At 45.6% G+C, this 19,649-nt stretch overlaps 9 protein-coding genes across 9 annotated transcripts; 5 read left to right on the top strand and 4 right to left on the bottom strand.

Annotated features, from left to right (window-relative positions):
* Window positions 1–48: 48 nt before the first annotated feature.
* On the top strand, window positions 49–2,439 carry PUMCH_002627 (uncharacterized protein; the record flags this gene model as incomplete). The annotated part of the gene is made up of 1 exon (XM_063021628.1): window positions 49–2,439. The coding sequence occupies one exon, from the start codon at window positions 49–51 to the stop codon at window positions 2,437–2,439; it is 2,391 nt and encodes a 796-aa protein (XP_062877698.1).
* A 168-nt stretch (window positions 2,440–2,607) lies between these two features.
* On the bottom strand, window positions 2,608–2,847 carry PUMCH_002626 (uncharacterized protein; the record flags this gene model as incomplete). Its single annotated transcript, XM_063021627.1, has 1 exon — window positions 2,608–2,847. One exon carries the CDS (start codon window positions 2,845–2,847, stop codon window positions 2,608–2,610), a length of 240 nt encoding a protein of 79 aa, XP_062877697.1.
* Window positions 2,848–3,096: 249 nt separating this feature from the next.
* Window positions 3,097–3,859, bottom strand: PUMCH_002625 (uncharacterized protein; the record flags this gene model as incomplete). The annotated part of the gene is made up of 2 exons (XM_063021626.1): window positions 3,097–3,383; window positions 3,847–3,859. The coding sequence occupies 2 exons, from the start codon at window positions 3,857–3,859 to the stop codon at window positions 3,097–3,099; spliced, it is 300 nt and encodes a 99-aa protein (XP_062877696.1).
* A 1,326-nt stretch (window positions 3,860–5,185) lies between these two features.
* Window positions 5,186–5,956, bottom strand: PUMCH_002624 (uncharacterized protein; the record flags this gene model as incomplete). Its single annotated transcript, XM_063021625.1, has 1 exon — window positions 5,186–5,956. One exon carries the CDS (start codon window positions 5,954–5,956, stop codon window positions 5,186–5,188), a length of 771 nt encoding a protein of 256 aa, XP_062877695.1.
* Window positions 5,957–8,056: 2,100 nt separating this feature from the next.
* Window positions 8,057–10,303, top strand: PUMCH_002623 (uncharacterized protein; the record flags this gene model as incomplete). The annotated part of the gene is made up of 1 exon (XM_063021624.1): window positions 8,057–10,303. One exon carries the CDS (start codon window positions 8,057–8,059, stop codon window positions 10,301–10,303), a length of 2,247 nt encoding a protein of 748 aa, XP_062877694.1.
* A 566-nt stretch (window positions 10,304–10,869) lies between these two features.
* Window positions 10,870–12,084, top strand: PUMCH_002622 (uncharacterized protein; the record flags this gene model as incomplete). The annotated part of the gene is made up of 1 exon (XM_063021623.1): window positions 10,870–12,084. The coding sequence occupies one exon, from the start codon at window positions 10,870–10,872 to the stop codon at window positions 12,082–12,084; it is 1,215 nt and encodes a 404-aa protein (XP_062877693.1).
* A 452-nt stretch (window positions 12,085–12,536) lies between these two features.
* PUMCH_002621 (uncharacterized protein) lies at window positions 12,537–15,620 on the top strand (the record flags this gene model as incomplete). Its single annotated transcript, XM_063021622.1, has 1 exon — window positions 12,537–15,620. One exon carries the CDS (start codon window positions 12,537–12,539, stop codon window positions 15,618–15,620), a length of 3,084 nt encoding a protein of 1,027 aa, XP_062877692.1.
* Window positions 15,621–16,529: 909 nt separating this feature from the next.
* Window positions 16,530–18,257, top strand: PUMCH_002620 (uncharacterized protein; the record flags this gene model as incomplete). The annotated part of the gene is made up of 1 exon (XM_063021621.1): window positions 16,530–18,257. One exon carries the CDS (start codon window positions 16,530–16,532, stop codon window positions 18,255–18,257), a length of 1,728 nt encoding a protein of 575 aa, XP_062877691.1.
* A 180-nt stretch (window positions 18,258–18,437) lies between these two features.
* Window positions 18,438–18,998, bottom strand: PUMCH_002619 (uncharacterized protein; the record flags this gene model as incomplete). Its single annotated transcript, XM_063021620.1, has 1 exon — window positions 18,438–18,998. The coding sequence occupies one exon, from the start codon at window positions 18,996–18,998 to the stop codon at window positions 18,438–18,440; it is 561 nt and encodes a 186-aa protein (XP_062877690.1).
* Between the last annotated feature and the right edge of the window lie 651 nt (window positions 18,999–19,649).

Genomic DNA, 19,649 nt, shown 5'->3' with positions numbered 1-19,649 from the left:
TCACCTCCCTTCTCGGTAATACTTCCTTGTCCCAGGCCTCTATACACGATGACAACCGGAACCTCTTATAGTACACTCCACAGTAACTTCACCCCACATTATTACCTCCGCCAACGCCACCAACAGGCACTAAAACATATAAATAGGCGAAATCCACCCAAGAAAAGTCGTCTCCAGCATTTTCCCTCCGCATTGATATCTCAGGATATGCCTTTTCTGGAAGACCATGAAGCCTCCACCCCCAACCCCATGGCAAACTCCGACGCTGGCCCAGAAACACAGGGCGGCGAGTCGGACGACCAATCAGACGCCAGCTCGCAGCCAGAGCTCAGAACCGCGGACCCAAAAAGCATGAGCACGGACGACGTGCGCAGTATTTCGTCTGGAACGCAACTGCTGCCCAAACAGAAGCAGGCGCCGGAGCCTCCGTTGGAGCGCACAACGTCACACAATTCCAGCACCGCGGCGAAGGCCAAGCGGCAGCCCTCGAAGCGGCCGCAGCAACATGGTCGCTCGCAGTCCAATAGCAGAGTGAGCTTGGCACTCAGTACATCATCTAGCAGTAGACCGCTAGGCACCTTGAGTAGGTCCAAGTCCACAGATCTCATTCTGCGGCCGGGACATCCGAACATGAAACGTAGTAATAAATCGTATACCAAGTTGACGTCGCTACATCCGGCGAAGTCGGCGTCCAAGGGCACGATGAACAGAGCCGTCAATTCGTTGCAGCCGCTCACAAAGACGTTGCTGAACGGGTCGCTCAATCGCGGCTCTGGCGGGATGCATCCGTTGACGAAGACCATTCTGAGGGACTCGGCTAAGCACTATGCTCTTCGAAAGACGGTGCTGAACACATCTCAGAAGGGTATTGGCACGTTGTCACGTAACAAGTCCGAGAACTCCATAAAGTCGAACAAATCCAACACGTCCCTCAAGGGAATCAACGCTCAGCTTGGCGGGTTAAAGTCGAGCGCCAAACGTGGAAAGGCAATCCTTAAATTAAATGAGGAGTACCCCGATGAAGCATATGAGGATGTCAGCGATGATTCAGAAGAGGGCGAAGACCTGGCATCGGAGCAGCCCAGACCAAGACTTGAGAGACCGGATGTTCGCCCTAATATCTCCTCTGAAGGTGTAGCAGATGTTGTCAGTAGTGATGGCCGCTCTTCCGCAACCCCCTACCAGCTCCAACTGTCGCCCAAAAATGAGCCGCTGCTAAACGACTACAAGAACACAGACAGTTCCTCGGAGGATTTGACCTCTCGCAATATGTATGGAGGCTCGTTCCTTTTGTCTCAATCTACTGGCATGACTAGGAAGATTAATCCATCATCAGAGCCCATGGACTATGCAGCATTTACAGAGAACAATAGCGCAAGCAGCAAAGCTCTGGACCGATCCGGGGGAGGCATTGTATTCAAAACTGGCCAAGCACGGGACGTGGAGAGTGAACCAGTGGTCACTAAAACCAATGCGGCCAAAAACTCGTATCACAATAACCAAACTATTTTCGGAAATCTTCAACGTACAGATCTGCAATTCTCCAATCACAAACTGCAACGGCCAGCTAGCGAAAAGAGTTTACAGAAACAATTGTCTAACAAGAACTTCGCTGGCTATTTGGAAAGCAACAATGGCCCTTCCAATTCTGGGCCTGAAACAAGAACCCAGCAAAAACTTTGGTTGCAACGTGAGAATTCTTTGATGGATGTGTCATCCAATTTGGACCCTTCGAGACTATCCAACTTCTCGAATCTTTCGTTGAACAAACTCATGTTCGCCCACAACATGAGCAGCGCCAATGTCCGCGATATGCATCTATCAAGACACGGGTCCAGCGCAAGCCACGATTTGCTCAACTCGAAAGGTGAAACGAGCTCCCCGTTCCAAAACGAGCAGGCCAGCAATTTCAACAACTTCATTAACATCATACAAAACGTGCATCAAAACTCCATACAATCTCGAACCGAATTTGAACGACTCAATCGAGAATATGTCAACGTGCGGCGTCATCTGAACCCCGTGGCGGCTAGCTTGGGCCGGATAGATCAGTACTTGAAGCACCGTGGTGAAGAAGGAGAGGGCAGCTCACAGAAGAAGGATCCAGCGAAAAAGAAGACGAAAAATGAAACCACTGAAAGTCAAGAGCAGTACAAGCTGCAGTTGATCCACAGGCTTTGGCAAGAAGCGTTGCACACAAGTTCTGCCTCGAGTGTGTCTCTCCGGCGGTACCAGGATGAACAGCTTCTGCTCCAACAACAACAACAGCAGCAGCAACAACAAGAGCAAGAAACCAACAGACAAGGATATGAGTCTACAAGCAACCGGTTGCAGAACGAAGACGCATCTTCTGCAAGGGAAAGACTCAACAGATTGAATCTCAACGGTACCATGGCCGCCAATAGGACTGTCAAGTCAGGAGGCCCCATCAAAAGATAGCATTGAAATGAAAACGAAAGGAAAGGAATAAAAATTACAATAACCACCATAGCGAAGAAAACTTTAAACTCGAACGGAAAATTCCGCACTACAATTGCCCTGACATTACTTTACATTAGAACACAGAGTGTCCCTCGAACTATATACTATGAAACTGAAAAGCACCGCTTAACCCTGTCTTTGCTTGTGCTTACCGTTGGACTTGCAGTAAACAAACACTCTGCCCTTTCTCTTGACCAAGTAGCAGTCAGGACACATTTTCTTGACGGCAGATTTGGTTTTGAAGGTTCTGATTGGGCTCAAGAGCTGAGTGGTGGAGGCAAACACAGAGTTGCACACAGCGAGAGGCTTGGCCGAAACACGAAGGCTAGGAAGCGACCTCGAGACAGCAGCAGCGATTCTGAACATGATACTGTGGGTGTGTGGAGAGGGAGTGAAATAATTGGTTTTGTGTAGCGTGAGATGCACGGGTGTTTTTCACGATGGGGGATAAATTTCAAAAGGAAAAGCGATCTTGAAGTGTGAGACAGATCTCATGACGTAGTAAATTGAAAAAGAGCTCTAGAGCTTTATATTATTAACTTTCTTTACAAAACAACATACATCAACAGTTTCCTCAAAACGCATTAGCATTACTATATGAAAATGATGGGTGACTTAGTGTCTTCTGGACTCAGCAATGATGGTGTTGATCTCCTCAACCTTCTTCAAAGCTCTCTTGTGGGTACCCAATCTCTTCTTGGCCAACTTCTTGGCTCTCTTCTCACCGGCGTTTCTGATCAACTCGATCAATCTTCTCTCGTATGGAGCCAAACCGGAGACCTCAGAGACGATGCTCTTAACGAAAGCACCTCTCTTGGAGACACGGCCCTTGAGGTTGACACGTCTTGGGGCGACCTCCTTGGCGGTGGTTTTGTGACCCTTGTTCAATCCGACAGCGATACCTGAATGTTAGTATATACGTATATCAATAATAAGGGAGAGGAGCTATGGAGGGCGAGAGAGGATAAGCGGGCAAAAGAATGATTCCAAGGGATGCATCGGTGTTGCAAATGCATGAAAAGTATCACATTTGTGGAGAGTTTTCACGATGTAGCTGATTATTGAATGAGATAGACTGTTTCGATGGGGTGGATACAAGTCACAGTGAAAAAGCATAAAAAGCGATGATTGGACAAACTCTTCCACCACTCTTCGACGGGCTTAAGTCATCTCGAGCCATCTCATCGACAATGCAGACTTTTCTCTATGTAATTCTGGGGAATCAGTGGAAATGGGTTTCTCGATGGATCTTCATCAAAAGTCAAGAAAAGGCCTGCTTGAAAAGGCACATTATATTGGGGAAAGTGATAATCCGGATCTCTGGTCTATTTGCTCCTCTGCGGTCTGACGGTGGCGGTCACATACCAGTTCTAGCCATTTTTACGATAATACAAGTAAGAGAGAAAAGCGAGATGAAGAAAATTTTTGTGTGGTGGTAGGGGCCTGCAGAGGGCCGCGCGGTGTCGGACGGTGTACTGGAGTGGCCGGGGTCACGTGCCGCCTATATGGGAGCTTAACTATGGGGCAGCAGTGAGAAAGTGGTGCGGTGTGCAGGAAACGAACCATCACGTGGCGCCAGTGACTGTTCTCTTGTTAAAGTGATATTGGCTGCAAATTGATTACAGGCGAGAAAGAGAGATACAGAGAGAGATACATGAGTTGGAATTACTTGATTCTTGAGGGGATTTATACGTGGTGGTGCATTGTTGGCGAATCTGATAATTCATTGATTATTGCCTGAAAGTATGAGATTTATTTGAGAGTAGTTGAGATTCAATTGAGAGTAAGTGGTTGGTGAATGTGACTGAGTGAAGTATACGATAGAGTGAGGAGAATCTGGTTGATTGAAAGTGAATTTGCTCACAGTACAGGTGAATTTGCTCAAGAGTTTCAAAAATGATTTTAGAGAAAAAGGTGAAGTTGATTGATGGTGGTATTTATGAGTGATGGTTAACAAGCTTATCCTAGAAAGTAGACGAGTGTATCGATCAAGAGTAATTAAGCAGCGGTTAGAACTGGAAGAGTGAATTTGAGTAAGAGTATTATTTAGAGAGAGATCTACTTTGATTTTGAGTGAACGGGTGAACCTGATTAATGCTTATCAACTCTACTCCAATTGATGTACTGTCTATGCCACCAAAACCGATTGTAACTACTTTAATATTTCGAAATTATGATTGCGCATAAAACCTACATAGATATAAGTTCATCAAGCGTGCACTATGAAATGAGGCAATTTTGGGTTTCTAATCAACGGGTATATCTGATACACTCAGAATTTCAACTTTCAAGAGCTTATCTGATAAATCTTATCCTTCCACCCAAGGTAACCTCGTAGACAACAAAACATAGAAAAAACTCTAAACAACACCAAACATCAATAAATTTGCTAATTCTTCACTGGAGTTAAAAACTGGGCTCGAGGAAACCTCAATACTTCCAGATAATGAGTGTCCGCTACCAATTCCCTAATAACACCAGAATAGACCTTACAATCCTCTTTTCTACAGACAGAACAAATATGAAAAGTATGAATTCACCAAACTGCTCTGTAATTACGTGAGTGCAATTATCGCCTCACAACACCGAACACCTCCTATTATTCTCAATGAAGGTACCCCTAAGGAATAAACAACCTTCGCACGTCGTTCTCCATATGCGTGTTCATTATATATACAAGACAATCACCGACAAACGGTCAATGCTAGACTGTGATTTCCGAGAAGTCGAATCCGCGCTCCTCCAACTTAACCACCAACTCCTCCATGGTCAACCAGGAGTGGTCTCGAAGGTAGCTCTTCTGCGAAATTGGTTCATAATTCTCTCTGTATACGTATGGGAACAAAAGCTCCAAAAGCTTCTCCTTGGTGGCAGTGATCTTCTTGCCAGACTCCAGGATGTGATAGATGGGCACGTCGCTGCCTTGAGAACGCTCGTTGAGCTCCTTCTGCTTCAAGATATCGTATTTCAATTGCCAGCCCTTGATACCGATGGTCTTGACGCGGGCCGGCTTCTCCTTCAAAAGATAGTTATCAATGCCGCCCTCTCTGTCCACGTTACGCAAAAGCGTGGTGGACACACGGGTGCACACAAGCTTGTTCAATGTTTCCGACCACAACTTGGCCTTCACCACGTTGGGCAAGTGGAAGCTTTTCGTTTTGTTGCCGCTCTCAGAGCACAAGTTGGATGCTCTTCTTTGCAATCCCGCATACAACCCTCTGTTTTGTCTCTTGAAGAACATGGGCTCATATGCATATTTTGGGTACTTGTGGCCATCGGCGGGGATGGTCTGTCTGGGCACATCGTCACCGGCCTGGTAAACAGTGGTGTCTATGGGTCTGGCGTACTTGGAGATCTTGAAGTACTTGTCTCTGCCACAGACAACGGCCGAACTGGAGAGGGTTCGGAGTCCTGTCTGGGCGGATGTGGTGGGGGCGGCCAATGGCACGCACGGAAACGATCTGAGGAAGTTCATGGGGTGTCGCCAGAGGGTTTGAGTTGTTGGAGGGAGGTTGATGCAAGGTGAGTGGTGATTTTTTCAGGCCAGTCACGTGACGCGAATAATTAACGGTGAATACAAGAAAGTTCAGTTGATTAAATAGCGAGAAGAGAATTATATCTATTGTGAAATTAGGGGCGGGGATCGATGTATTGGATTTGCGGTTTTGGATCGATGGTTTTGGGTCGGTTCTGCGTGAATGTGGTTCGGACCAGGTCTTGGTGAAATTAATGGGGAAATGAATTGATCTGGGGAATTTTTTAAACAGATAATTAAAGCTGGTAATAAATGAGAGTATTTCAGAGAAATATTGTTCGTATTTGTCCTCGCTTTTGGTGGTACTCATAAGGCTAAACATGGAGAGTGAGTGCAAGAATGGAGGGAGAGAAGAATTGATGATGAAGAGTCAAAGAGACACAGAAAAGAGCATTATATCATTTGTATTTGAGTTCACTTCAAATTGGAAACTCGAGGATGATGCAGTAAAGTGGTGTTAGTCTACTGATGAAGGGAAACAGAGTTGACGTTTAAATGAAGAAAATGCGGAAGCTGAATGAACGACCCATTGATTCATCTCCGGACGATCCAAGTTGTTTCAGACTCAAAGACATGTTGGCAGCACTGTGTTTTATCAATGTAGTAGAACCAACAATAACGAGAGGGAGTTGGAATCGTTTGGAAATAAACACAGAAGACAATAGAAAATTGAATTAGTTTATCCGCGCAATTTTGAACTGCTTTTCACTTGACAAGTATGGGCAGCACTGAGTCTGATACTGTACTAGTGTTCACATACTGAAGGCAAGGGCACAAAACTTCATTATTTCAATACGAAACACACATCACTGCTTTGCAATATGAACATTACCAATATTCAATGTTGCCCTCGGTGAATCCATATAGGTAGTATCTAGATATTGACAACCAAGATACCAATGAAATAGTAATAAGAATATCAATCACTAATGCTTCATAATTCATAAAGTTTCAACACTTACAAGTCGCATCACCCTACCATACATTGGCAATACTGAGTGATGCCTGTCTAATAAGTATACCAGTATACCCTAAATTACCCATCACTGCAGAACCATCAATCCCACAGACAAAACACACAAAACATACTAAAAAAGAAAAAAAGAAAAAAACACAAAAACACACAACAAATAACCCATCCACAATCCCACCACAAACCATCCAATCATAGCCCCATATACAATTTCCCACCTCCCTCTATACCTACTCCCATCCTTGCTCATAATTACCAGTAATTAGCTTCTAGAGCCACTACCACACCATCGATCCATGACAACCAGGTGCCCCCACCGTAGCAAAAAAAACATAAATAGCCAAGCTTCCGCACCCAAACGCACCCCAAAATTTCCCACCATCACCATAATGTAAAGTTAAAAAAAGAAATAAAAAAATTTCCTCGCTCCTCTGCAATTCCGCTCATTTGCCTAAATGGCTACTGCCTACATCTAGCGCCGAGCTTATCTTGATGCACACCGATACTAATTTTTTCTCGCCTAACCTGGACCCCCCCACCACCACCGCATCTCTTCTTCTGCTAGATACACAAATACGTCCACGCACTGAGGAAATAATACCAATTCCGTGCCCAGCTCCGATCCCGTGCTCGTAATTCCTTCCACATAGGGATTTGCTCCTCCGAAGTCTTCTTGTTCGGGCCTTTTCGCCGTTCCTTTCCTTCGTATTGACTGCCAGCACCTGATCCGAGTGTTCTTCCCAATTGCGGCCTGAGACCCTGTGTTTTTCTCGCACGCGTTCCTCCTCACCTCCATCCAATCATCGGTGTCCCTTTCGGCTGTCGCTGGCTCTTATCTGATTCGGCCTGGCTCGATCCGTTTGCGTAGAACCCTCTGTAAATCGGACCTCTAGAAACAATATCCAATCTGGAGAAAAAAGAAATCGTTTTCTTTCTTTCTTTCTTTCTTTCGGCTTTCCCATCACTAAATCATCAGTGCACTTGTTCTTTATCAGTGGCTGTCACCATTACCCTTGTCTCCCACCTCTGTCTATTCATAATCGCAACCCTTCTCCACATATCCTAACATGAGCGACTTTGCGAAAACAATCTTGGGCTTCGGTCCGTTTTCCAAACGCGAGGCCACGCCTCCCAATTACTCCGACGACCTGGCTCCGCCGCTGCCCCAGGTGTTGCACCATGCGCCCAATGAGCCCCACGGGTCGTCGAAGTTCTTGCCCAAGAACCTCGCATCGACACCCACCACGGCCGTGTCCAGCCAATCGTTGGCCTATGGAACCACCACGCTTCTGGCCGAACAGAACAGTAGCCAGGGCCAGAAGCCCGGTGCGTTTTTGAGCGACTTACTGCCCTACTACTCCAATGACCCCCAGCAGTCCCATTTCGGCGCCAACGTCTCCGCTGCTCAGGAGCAACAGCACCACCTTCTTCAGCAACAACACCATTATGGTACCATGACCGGTGCCGAGGTTGAAAAGGCGGCTGCTTTGAAGTCTGAGTATGAGCTGGGTGTTGCTAAGGGAGTGTCGTCGTCAACGTCCTCTGGCTCGTCCACACAGCCAGTCATCATTACCACCGATGAATCTGGCCATGCTCAAGATTCCAAGACGTCTTCGCAACCCAAGGGTAAGTTGCGCGTGAGCATCATGGGTGCCCGCGACTTGCTCGTGAGTGAGTTCTCTCAGCCCTATATCGTTTCTACGTTCGAAAGCTCTGAGTACGTCAACAATTCTGCCCCTACCAAGTCACCCATGCCTAAGAGAGGCTTGCCCATGACCCAACCTAAGGACAAGAGGCCTGCTTTGTACCAGAGACAAGCGTCTCATTTCAACGTTTCTGGCGGCTCCTCCGACCAAGTATGGAACCACGAAGCCGTTTTTGATGTTGTTGGAACCAAGTCTGAGTTGGAGATTTCTGTCTATGACGCCGCCAAGGATGACGCATTCTTAGGTCAGGTTAGAATCTCTCCAAACACTGAATCCTCTGCTTCAAGCGTTTCAAGCGATGCTACATGGTTCCCGTTGCATGCCCGTATTGTCGGCGAAAGAGTCACCGGTGCTTTGCAGATCAAATGGGAGTTTACATACTACGACTCCAAGAAGCTGTACGGACCGGACGACTTTGAGGTTTTGCGTTTGTTAGGTAAAGGTACTTTTGGCCGTGTCTACCAAGTGAGAAACCAAGACAATAGCCGTATTTACGCCATGAAGATTTTATCCAAGAAATTGATCGTCAAGAAGAAGGAAATAGCTCACACTATCGGTGAGCGTAATATCTTGGTCCGTACTTCGGCAGCTGCCTCTCCATTCATTGTTGGCCTCAAGTTCTCGTTTCAGACACCAACCGACCTCTATTTAGTTACTGACTACATGTCTGGAGGTGAATTGTTCTGGCACTTGCAGAAAGAGGGCAGGTTCAGTGAAGACCGTGCAAAGTTCTACATCGCCGAATTGGTTCTTGCATTGGAGCATTTGCACGACAACGACATTGTCTATCGTGACTTGAAGCCTGAAAATATTCTTTTGGATGCAAATGGACACATAGCATTGTGTGATTTCGGATTATCCAAGGCAAACCTCAACAACGATGGAACTACAAACACATTCTGCGGTACTACCGAATACTTGGCTCCTGAAGTTTTGCTCGACGAATCTGGATACACCAAGATGGTTGACTTCTGGTCTTTGGGTGTTTTAATTTTCGAGATGTGTTGTGGCTGGTCTCCATTCTATGCCGACAACACGCAACAGATGTACAAGAACATTGCCTTCGGTAAAGTTAGATTCCCCAAAGAGGTTTTGTCTCAAGAGGGTCGGTCATTTGTCAAGGGCCTTTTGAACAGAAACCCCAAGCATCGTTTGGGAGCACTTAACGATGCCCGCGAGTTGAAGGAGCATCCATTCTTCCAGGACATTGACTGGAACTTGTTGAAGAGCAAAAACATTCCACCACCTTTCAAACCACACTTGCTGTCGGAGACGGACACATCGAACTTCGATCCAGAATTCACCAATGAGTCGACTTCGGTGCTCAAGAACAAGATGGATATGGGATCGACTCCTTTGTCACCAGGTATCCAAGCCAACTTCAAGGGATTCACATATGTCGATGCCTCTGCCATTGACGATCACTTCGGAAAGTCTCACCGCCATAATCAGTATCGAACCTCCGAGTCTTTCATTCCGGGCAATCCAAATCTTCCGCCAGATGACGAGGTTATCGAGGACCAGATTGACGAAGAGGATGAAATGGACATTGACCTCGAGCACAACATGGAGAGCGAAGAGTTTGTCAATGGCCGGTTCGACCTATAATACCGTTGACACGGACGCATTAGAGGCCACAGCTGCCCATCACCACTGTTATTTACTGTACATTATCATTGTGCTTTTTATTTTAGGTGCTACAGACACTTTCATCAACAACTTTTAATTCATATTATAGATATAGAAATAGATATCATACGCAAGAGGGGCCAAGGCGCCAGCGAACTCGTTGACTAGGATACGAAAAACTGATCCATAGAAGGAACTGAATTGTATCTTAAATTAATTCTACTCGATCCTGCTAAAAAAACCAAAGACACATCTGCTTAGATAGTGTTTTTGACACATCCCATATCACAGTCATACGAGATGTCTCGAATCCAAAAATCGACCAGCCATCGACTTTTCAAAATTGAAAGCAACAACCGAAAGAAAAATCAAGCTAAAAAAAAAAGAATTGCTACATTCTCCAAATTATCGATAGCTACTACGGACTGTCTTACCAGCGCTCCTGCAGGAACGACTATCTACAACAAACACACGAACACTATCTTTCTTTGTTGCGGCAGGACCCACGTACAATATTGCGCTCAACACCTCCTGTTTAGGAAACAATGAGCACTCTCAGGACAAAGAAACCCCGTCCCAGGGAGGCCGGCCCCCACAGGGATGGCGCCGCCTACACTGCCAGAAAGAAAGACAAGGTTCCTCTCCACGACGAAGCAGACTTAGTCAATTTTCGCGCGGACTCGTTGACGCGGCTCATCACAAACCAAGATTACATGGAAAACGCGACCCTGAAGCCGTTCCACACGTCGCATATCGCCCCACCGGCTGTATTCCCTACGCACACCAAGAAAGCATATGAGGAGAAAGCTACAGACGAAGAGATTGAAGCGCTCGTGAAATCGCTCAAGCCGGAGGAATTGTGGAGCGGCGACATTCGCTTGATGCGCGCGAAGGCCAAGCTTATGGATGAAGAGTGGGCAGACATCCAGAAGACAGAGGAGCCAAATGTAGAGACGGAGTTTAGCGAGAAAATGCGGGCCCAGCGGGAAGCCGTAGAGCGGCTAGCGAAGTTGCAATCGTCTGGCGAGGGGCTTGGGGCGATGGGCAATGTAGAGGAGTCCTTCAATGCGATTCTCGAGGAGTACGAGAAGAAGCTCGGCGCGAAGTGTAAATTACAACAGAGTGGATTCAACAAGCATTCCATTCCGATAAAGGAATTGGCGCCTGCGGTTGTAGTGGAGCAGGCGCCTCCACTATATAATCCTCGCCTGATCAATCTGTACTTAGGCATGAAGGAAGAGAGTGAAGCTGAGAAAGACCTTGCGACGCAAGAAAAGACAGAACCGAGTAGGCCCTCGAATATGGGTAGGTCCAACAGTGGCTTCAACGATAACGGCTTCGAAGAGTTTGGCTTCCTGTTGGGCGGTTCTGAGGATCGTATTGACAGCCGACCAGAAAGCACGTGGAACGGTGACCAGATGAGTGGCTCACGCAACGAATCCGATGAATTCCTTAAGAATGACTCGGCCTCATATAACCAAGATTACAACAAAAGCGCACAGTCTGGGTATGAGAGCGAAGCGGCTCTCAACACAAGCGCACAGGAAAATTCCGGTGCCAGCAAACCACCGCAGAATATGGACGCCGACCCAATGGTGGATTTGAACCAGTTTCTCACAGATGGAGGGGACGACGAAGAGATGGATGAGATGGACGCATTGATGGACTTTGACCAAGGCAACAACAACGCCGCCAACGAAGGCGAAGAGGAGCCATTCGGGGTGGACTTCCTCAATGACATGGAGATGGATTTGAACTAGAGTTTGATCCTGTTCTGGATAAAAGATAAATGTATATTAGATGAACACAACAACCATTTGGGACTAATGAGTACCATAAAACAAAAAAAAGAAAGGAAAAGAAAAGAAAATGCAAAAGGAAACGAAAAGAATGGAATGGAAAAACAGAGTCCTATACTTGATGTCTCAGAGGCAGCTAGGGCTCACTACGAATTTGCACCCAAAAGCACCATTACCAATTGACAAGCCAGTCAACTCCAAAAAAAAAAAAAACAATCATGAAAAAGAAAGAAACCAAACCACCAAACAGAAAATCCACCCAAAATCCTTCACACTTCTGCACCCCCACACATTATCCCGCACACTATTTCCCATCTCTCATTTCCCATTTCCTATTTCTCATTTCCACATGGCTCTAGTCGCATACACACTATACGATAAGTACTACCAATAACCACACCGACAAATACACAATGGACGACCTCCACCCCGCAGAACCCGTGCGCAAGGCGCTGCTACAGCAGCAGCTACAGGTCCGCACAAAAATCAAGCACCAGAAACTAAAATCCAGCTTCGTGGGCTACATTGTAGTGCTCACGTTCCTCGCAGTACTACAGTTCATAGGCGTCTATTTTTTCACGCTGGGGTTTCTTCTTTCGAGGCAGGTGCTCCCGAACATCGCGCTGTGCGCTGCCGAAAACGGCGCTTCCAATTGTATGGATGCCCGCTTCTCGAAAATGGTCGTGGTGGTGATCGATGCGTTGCGGTTCGACTTTGTGATCCCGGTCGAGGGGGCCGCGGAGGCCGCGGAGGGCCGGCTGAATGTAGTGGATCTGGCCAATCCGTATTTCCATAATAATTTCCCCGTGCTTTGGGAGCTTGCGCAGGAAGAGCCTGCAAACGCGGTGTTGTTGAAGTTCATGGCTGATCCGCCAACGACAACGCTCCAGCGATTGAAGGGGCTCACGACGGGCTCGCTCCCCACGTTCATTGACGCGGGCTCAAATTTCAATGGAGACGCCATCCTCGAGGACAATTGGCTCTTGCAGCTCCATGCAAATGAGAAGAGGGTGGCTTTCATGGGCGACGACACCTGGACGGCGCTCTTCGACCAGTACCTTTGTCCCGCGCTCAACTTTCCGTACGAGTCGTTGAACGTGTGGGATCTCCATACCGTCGACAACGGAGTTATCGAGCACATGTTTCCGCTCCTACATCCTCAGAACAGTACACAGTGGGATGTATTGATTGGCCATTTCCTCGGCGTGGACCACGCGGGTCACAGATACGGACCCAACCACCATGCTATGAAGGACAAACTTGCCCAAATGGACTCCGTAATCCGTCGCATAATCAGTGAGATTGACGACGAGACTCTTCTTGTAGTGATGGGCGACCACGGCATGGACAAAACGGGAAATCACGGCGGAGAAAGTCCCGACGAGCTTGAAAGCACGCTTTTTATGTACTCCAAGCAAAAAAATACCGCTTTTTGTCGCAAAGATGACTCTTTCTACGACACCTCCAGCTTTGGCAAGAACTACCGCCAGGTCAACCAAATCGATCTTGTGCCCACCATTTCCCTCTTGATGGGGTTGCCTATTCCTTTCAACAACCTAGGATTTCCTATAGAGGAGGCTTTCGGCTCTGTCGAGGAACAATTGCGCGCGGGATATCTCACAACACAACAGATCATGCGCTATAGAAACGAGTCCACTGAAGTGCAAGGTAATCCAGAGGTCGTGTCGCTATACTCCAAGTTGACTGATCTTTACAATTCACTTGAAGATGGTTCCGAATCTTCTACAGCGTTACTTGAAGGGTTTGCCGAGTTTCAGAGTTTGTTCTTGGAGTACTGTAAAGGCTTATGGGCTAAGTTCGATCTAGTTCTCATGAGCTTGGGCATTGCCGTTCTCATCTTGTCCTTGACTGTGCTCACCACATATTCTAGATCTATCCCTTCCGTAAGGGTGCTGACTCTCTCATTTGAGTTCATTGGCTCGTTCATTGCAATGTCGCTTTTGGGACTAGTCCTAAGTTTATCCATTTATGTGGTTCTTCGTCCTCCAGCCGTTTCACTCAAGACCTGTCTCTTGACTGGATGTGCCGCCGGCATCACCATCGGATTTTGGGCACCTATCATGGACCGTTTCAGCATTCTGTGGCTCTGGCACCAAATCTGCGACTTTTTTGTCTACAATCTCAACTTCTTCTCGTTCATGGGATTGTTCTTTATGTTCCTGCACTGTCTTATTTTTGCGTCCAACTCATTTGTTGTGTGGGAAGACAAACTAATCCTGTTATTTATATCGACTGTGGGCTTCAGCTGCTTGTACACAGCTGCCTTTGGAAACATGCCTAGAGCACAAAAGATCTTGGGCATTGCCCATTCCTTAACCTTCATTGTTCTTTCTCGTATCGTCACGATGATTAATTTGTGTCGTGAAGAGCAAGGAAGTATTTGCATTCCAACATTCAAAACTACATGGTGGAGTGTTCTACTCTTATTTTTATTAGCATTTATTGTTCCCAAGATCATCAAGTCATTCTACAAGCTTTCCTCCAGCTACCACTCTGCAGCACCATTGTGGATAGAAACAGGAATGACTTTCTTGATGTTGATGAACGCCTGTTACTGGTCTCTCGAATTCATTGAGAATGACGATTACTTACAAAAGTACGTGAGCAATTGGCTCAGCTTGGAGATTATTAAATCTTTTAAATTGGCAATAGCACGAATTGTGCTTTTTATCGCATTGATTCTTGCCAACTTCAGCTGGACCCGTGGACCTCTTTGTGTGAAGATAGACTTTTCTAGACTGTCAACTTCGACTAATGAAGGAGATGCCAGTCATGGTTCCGAACCTTCAGAATCTCCACAGGAATCTGAACGCCCAGCTGCCACGATTTTGGGGTATGAAAATGTTTATGGCTCCTCATTTTTCTTGCTCGTGATCAACGTGACCGTTGCTGTTCTCATTGTAACAAAACCACTTGGAGCTATTTCTATCTGCATCTTAATTGTCCAGATTTTGTCTCTCCTCGAACTCTTTGACATCTTAGAATTGAGAAGAAATCTTATTGCGCCCGTTACATTCGGCCTTTTGGGATATCAGCATTTTTTCAGCACGGGGCATCAAGCCACGCTATCATCTATTCAATGGGACGTTGGTTTCTTGACTACACAATCGATTGTCTTTCCTTTCACACACTTGAACATTTTGTTGAACACGTTCGGCTCCTTTTTCATTGTGTGCATCTCATTACCGCTCATTACTTTGTGGAGACTTCCACCAACAGCCAAGCCAATTACTATCTTGTCACAGATCGTGACTAACGTAACTACATTAATGACCTATCAAACTATGACGAGTATTATGAGTTTCGTCTTCGTGGCTCATTTCCGGAGACATCTCATGGTTTGGAAAGTCTTTGCTCCTAGATTCATGTTGAGTGCGCTTTTGTTAATTGTGTTCAACGTGACGCTTACATTGGTAACAATGTGGTTCTCCACTAGACGCCTTTTGACACAAGTCAATCGGATTTTTGGCAAATGAGTATCAGGTTTTCATAATAGACGTTGATTCGATACCGGCCCACCAATTACAGCCTTTATTTCTTTGTGCCCTTGGGCATCTTTTCTTTATTATACAATGACAATATAGAGTTTTTGATGAGTTTATTCATTGTAGGATTGCTTTTGGGGTTCTAATGATGCTAGCTTTTCAATGCGAAAACAGCTTGTTCCTCACATTCCCGTCTTGTTCGCCGATTTTTCAAAATTTGTTCAACAATGACACTTTTGTAGATAATGTGAAATTCCGACTAAAATTGCGATAAAACTCCAAATCCATGACAAAAAGATTCTACTCGAAAAGATACTTCAATAAAATCCATTTTACATCCATTTTGACTTTTCTGGGCTGAAGCTTATTGTGAGCCGATCAGTTAACACTGTTCTGTCATTGAAACAAGTACTCGAAAGAACTCAAAGGCCAATACACAGACCCTCTGTCGATAAAAAGTCTAAGAACATTTGGAGAAACAATTTTACCTACTATCCAATTTTTGCAGATTAAACCAAAGAAGACTAGGGTCTTTCAATTACAAGATCCTTTCAGTATGGCAGCAATCAGAACTTTGCATAAACAAAAGATATCTCAAACTTCAGATGTTATTGCATGTTCACAAAATATACTAATTCACTCAAATTATGACGTTCGTGTCAGACCTCTAGTCAGAAGACTTAGTCAAGCATAAGTCTCACTTTGCACCAGAACACAAAAATACAAGAAAATTCGGAAATCGAAATTATTCACATTCATCGTCGTATCGATTTTCTAACGAAATCCTAGTATCAATTACACTTAGTGATACATACCACATCAAATCGCTTCCCCGGATTTCAGACTTGTACATTTATCTAAATTGAAGCAAGGAGAAATACAAAAAGTTCTATCACTAGGATGGCGACGGAGATAAGACTATCTATTGAAGAAACGAATAAGCTACGGGCTCAATTGGGGCTCACGCTACTTCCAACTGAAAGTTCAGATCGTAGTATTACTGAACAGAAACAAGCTAGAGTTCCATTTAGGGACGATACAAAGAATGAAAACCATACCAAGTCCTCGCTTTCTATTGAAGAGACAAACAAGCTACGTAGATCACTAGGGCTACGGCCTTTAGAATCCGAGCCATCTGAACTCAAATCAAATGATAAAACGACACTAAGTTCAAGCCAAAGTTCTCATGTAACTACATCTCGGAAAGAGCCCGAGCTCCAGGAAAAGGAAGGTATTCAAATCGCGCATTCGGCGAGGCAACTAGCCAGTATCCAAGACGGAGAGGTATTCACTCTAGAGGATAAGGATATCTTGGACGAAGATGAAGACCGGTTTGAGAACGAAAAGCTAGTAAAAATGGATAAGCAGGAAAAGATTGACCGTGAGAGGAGGAAAATGGGACTGTCGCGGAGTAATTTCTCTAATCTAATGTACAATAGCGAATCGGATCAGGACGATGAGCCAGAGGAGATCCGAGCGGTTGGCTCCAAAATTGCTCTTCCAAAAGAAAAATCAAGCACTATCCACGATATCCCTACAGAGAATGTGGTGACTATCTCTGGCCTTTTCGGGGACTTAGATGAGGAGCCGAAACCTAAGGAATCCAAAAAACCGCCCAAGTTCAAGAAAAGCAAGAGCAAAGCGTCTTCGAAAAAGAGATCCCTTGATGTTGATATAGACCAGAATATTACAGGTGCGACGGAAATGGTGACACTGGTGTTGACTATAGAAGAAGAAGATTTCGATGATATTGAAGATTCCTTGGCCAAGTCTCGAAGAGAAAAGGCTAGGGCAAGAACGCATATGACTGCCGAGCAGATAGCAGCAGAGGCAAAAATGAATCTGAGACTCGATGCCATCTCTGATTTGAAGGATGGAATTGTTTTCGATGGCACCAATGACTTTTTAGAATCATTGAGTTCGCTGAACGCTGCTCCTGCTGAGGTCACCGAAGAATCTTCCAACATTTCTGGACCAATTAAAGATGAAGAGGTCAAGGAAGCAGTGATGAGTCGCGAGCCAGATGAAGCCAGCTCAGTAGCGGAGGATGATACAACCCAACTGCCTGAAGTTGATACTACCAAGAAACGAAGTCATGAGTCAGAAGAAGAGAATCAAATTGAAAACGAGCAAAAGCCAGAAGAAGCGAAGTTTGCTTCTGTTTCGTCAACGCTTAAGTACTTGCGCCAAACCTCAGCCACCACTAGTGAAGCCGAGAAGCAAGCCTACAAAGTGAAGAGAGAAAAAGAGAAGGAGCAAAGTCTTGTTCGTATCAAGATATCAATTCAGGAGAGAATAGTGAGGGAAGAGCTAGAGAAGGACAGCTCGTATGGGCGAATGTCGCAGGAAGAAAAGGACAAGACGTTTGATCGTGTGCTCTCCGAACGATTAGTGAGTGAAGGTATCATAGCTGACGTCCCTACCTCTGGGCGCTACAATCGTTACAACAGTCAAGTTGACGACCTTGCTGACTATAATCCACAAGTGCATGTCACTCATAAAGACGACAAAGGGCAAGTCCTTGACCAGAAGCAGGCCTGGAAGGTTTTGTCACACCGATATCATGGACTGGCTCCAAAGCATGCCAAACGGGCCAAATTGAAGAGTCGGTCTGAAAGAACTGTTTAATTGATAGGAAAAAGCATCCAACGACAAGGCCCATGAATGAGTATCACAGGCAAAGGTCCACGAATGAGAACTTACTTCAAGACCTGCTAGGAAAAAATCTATGCTACAAGTTCAACACTATCTTTAATATGGGTATATTGTATCTATATTGTGCATTTGTCGACCTACAGACATGCATCCTTACTCCTCGGCCAAGATGAACTCCTTGAACTCAGCATAAGCCTTGTCCAAGTCATCGTTGACAATAATCTTGTCGTGAGCACCGGTCTCGGCGTACTCAAGCTCAGCGGCAGCAGCAGCAATTCTCTTGGCGATGGAAGACTCAGTCTCGGTACCTCTACCCACCAATCTCTCCTTCAAAGACTCGATGGATGGAGGGCTCAAGAACAAGTAACGAGCATCGATGGTGCTCTTCTTGACAGACTTGACACCCTGCATGTCGATGTCCAAAAGACAGATCTTGTTCTGCTTCGAGACGTCATCCACGGCCTTGATGGAGGTACCGTAGTAGTTGTCGGAGAACTGGGCCCACTCGATGAACTTCTCCTCGTCGATCAACTTCTTGAAGTCCTCGACAGTGGTGAAGTGGTAGTCGACACCGTGTTTCTCACCAGCTCTTGGAGATCTGGTGGTGTTGGAGATGGAGAAACCAAACTTGTCTGGGTACTCGGCAAACAACTTCTTCAAGAGAGTGGACTTACCGGTACCGGAGGGGCCGGAGATAACGACTGGTCTAGGCATGATGGACGAGGTGGATGGTATTTTTCAAAACAGAAATGTGCGCGCGTTGTATGCGACATGTGGCTGCAAAAAATAGAGTGGTAGCTGAAAAAAAGGAAATGAAATGGAGGAAAAAACAATTGAGGAGAAAAGGATATTGGAGAAAAGGAAGAGAAGATTTTTTTTTTCGAACTTTGAGGTTTAGAATTTGAAGCTGCCCTGTTTTGAGTATATGAGACGATTCTTTCTTTTATCTGCTGGAGTAGGGGATGAAAAGCCCAAGAAGTATTGTGACCAGCGAACGCAGGAAGAAAAAGGAAACATAATAAAGAAAAAAAAAAAAATGAAAAAAAATGGATAAGTGTAGAAATTTTGATGATACGTAAGAATGGTTTCTTGATGTGCACTTTGCGTTCTGAATAGGAAGGAATAGTCATCGAACACAAGAAGTTTTATAAAGCGCCCCAGCAAAAAAAAAGAGAACTCCGAAACTCAACGCAAATATCATTTTCGAAATTCAAAACAACCCCAAATCAATAATTACCGTAGAAGAAATAGCTACAGACACAGCACTCCTACCCACTCACTGCACTCTAAGTACAATTACCGAAGACAATACACAAACACACCAACCCCGTCCCAAAATATCCCCCGCAAAAAAATCAAAACCCC

The sequence above is a fragment of the Australozyma saopauloensis genome, chromosome 3, assembly GCF_035610405.1.
Source record: "Australozyma saopauloensis chromosome 3, complete sequence".
NCBI classification, from domain to species: domain Eukaryota; kingdom Fungi; phylum Ascomycota; class Pichiomycetes; order Serinales; family Metschnikowiaceae; genus Australozyma; species Australozyma saopauloensis.
This window is presented reverse-complemented; position numbering and strand designations above follow the sequence as displayed.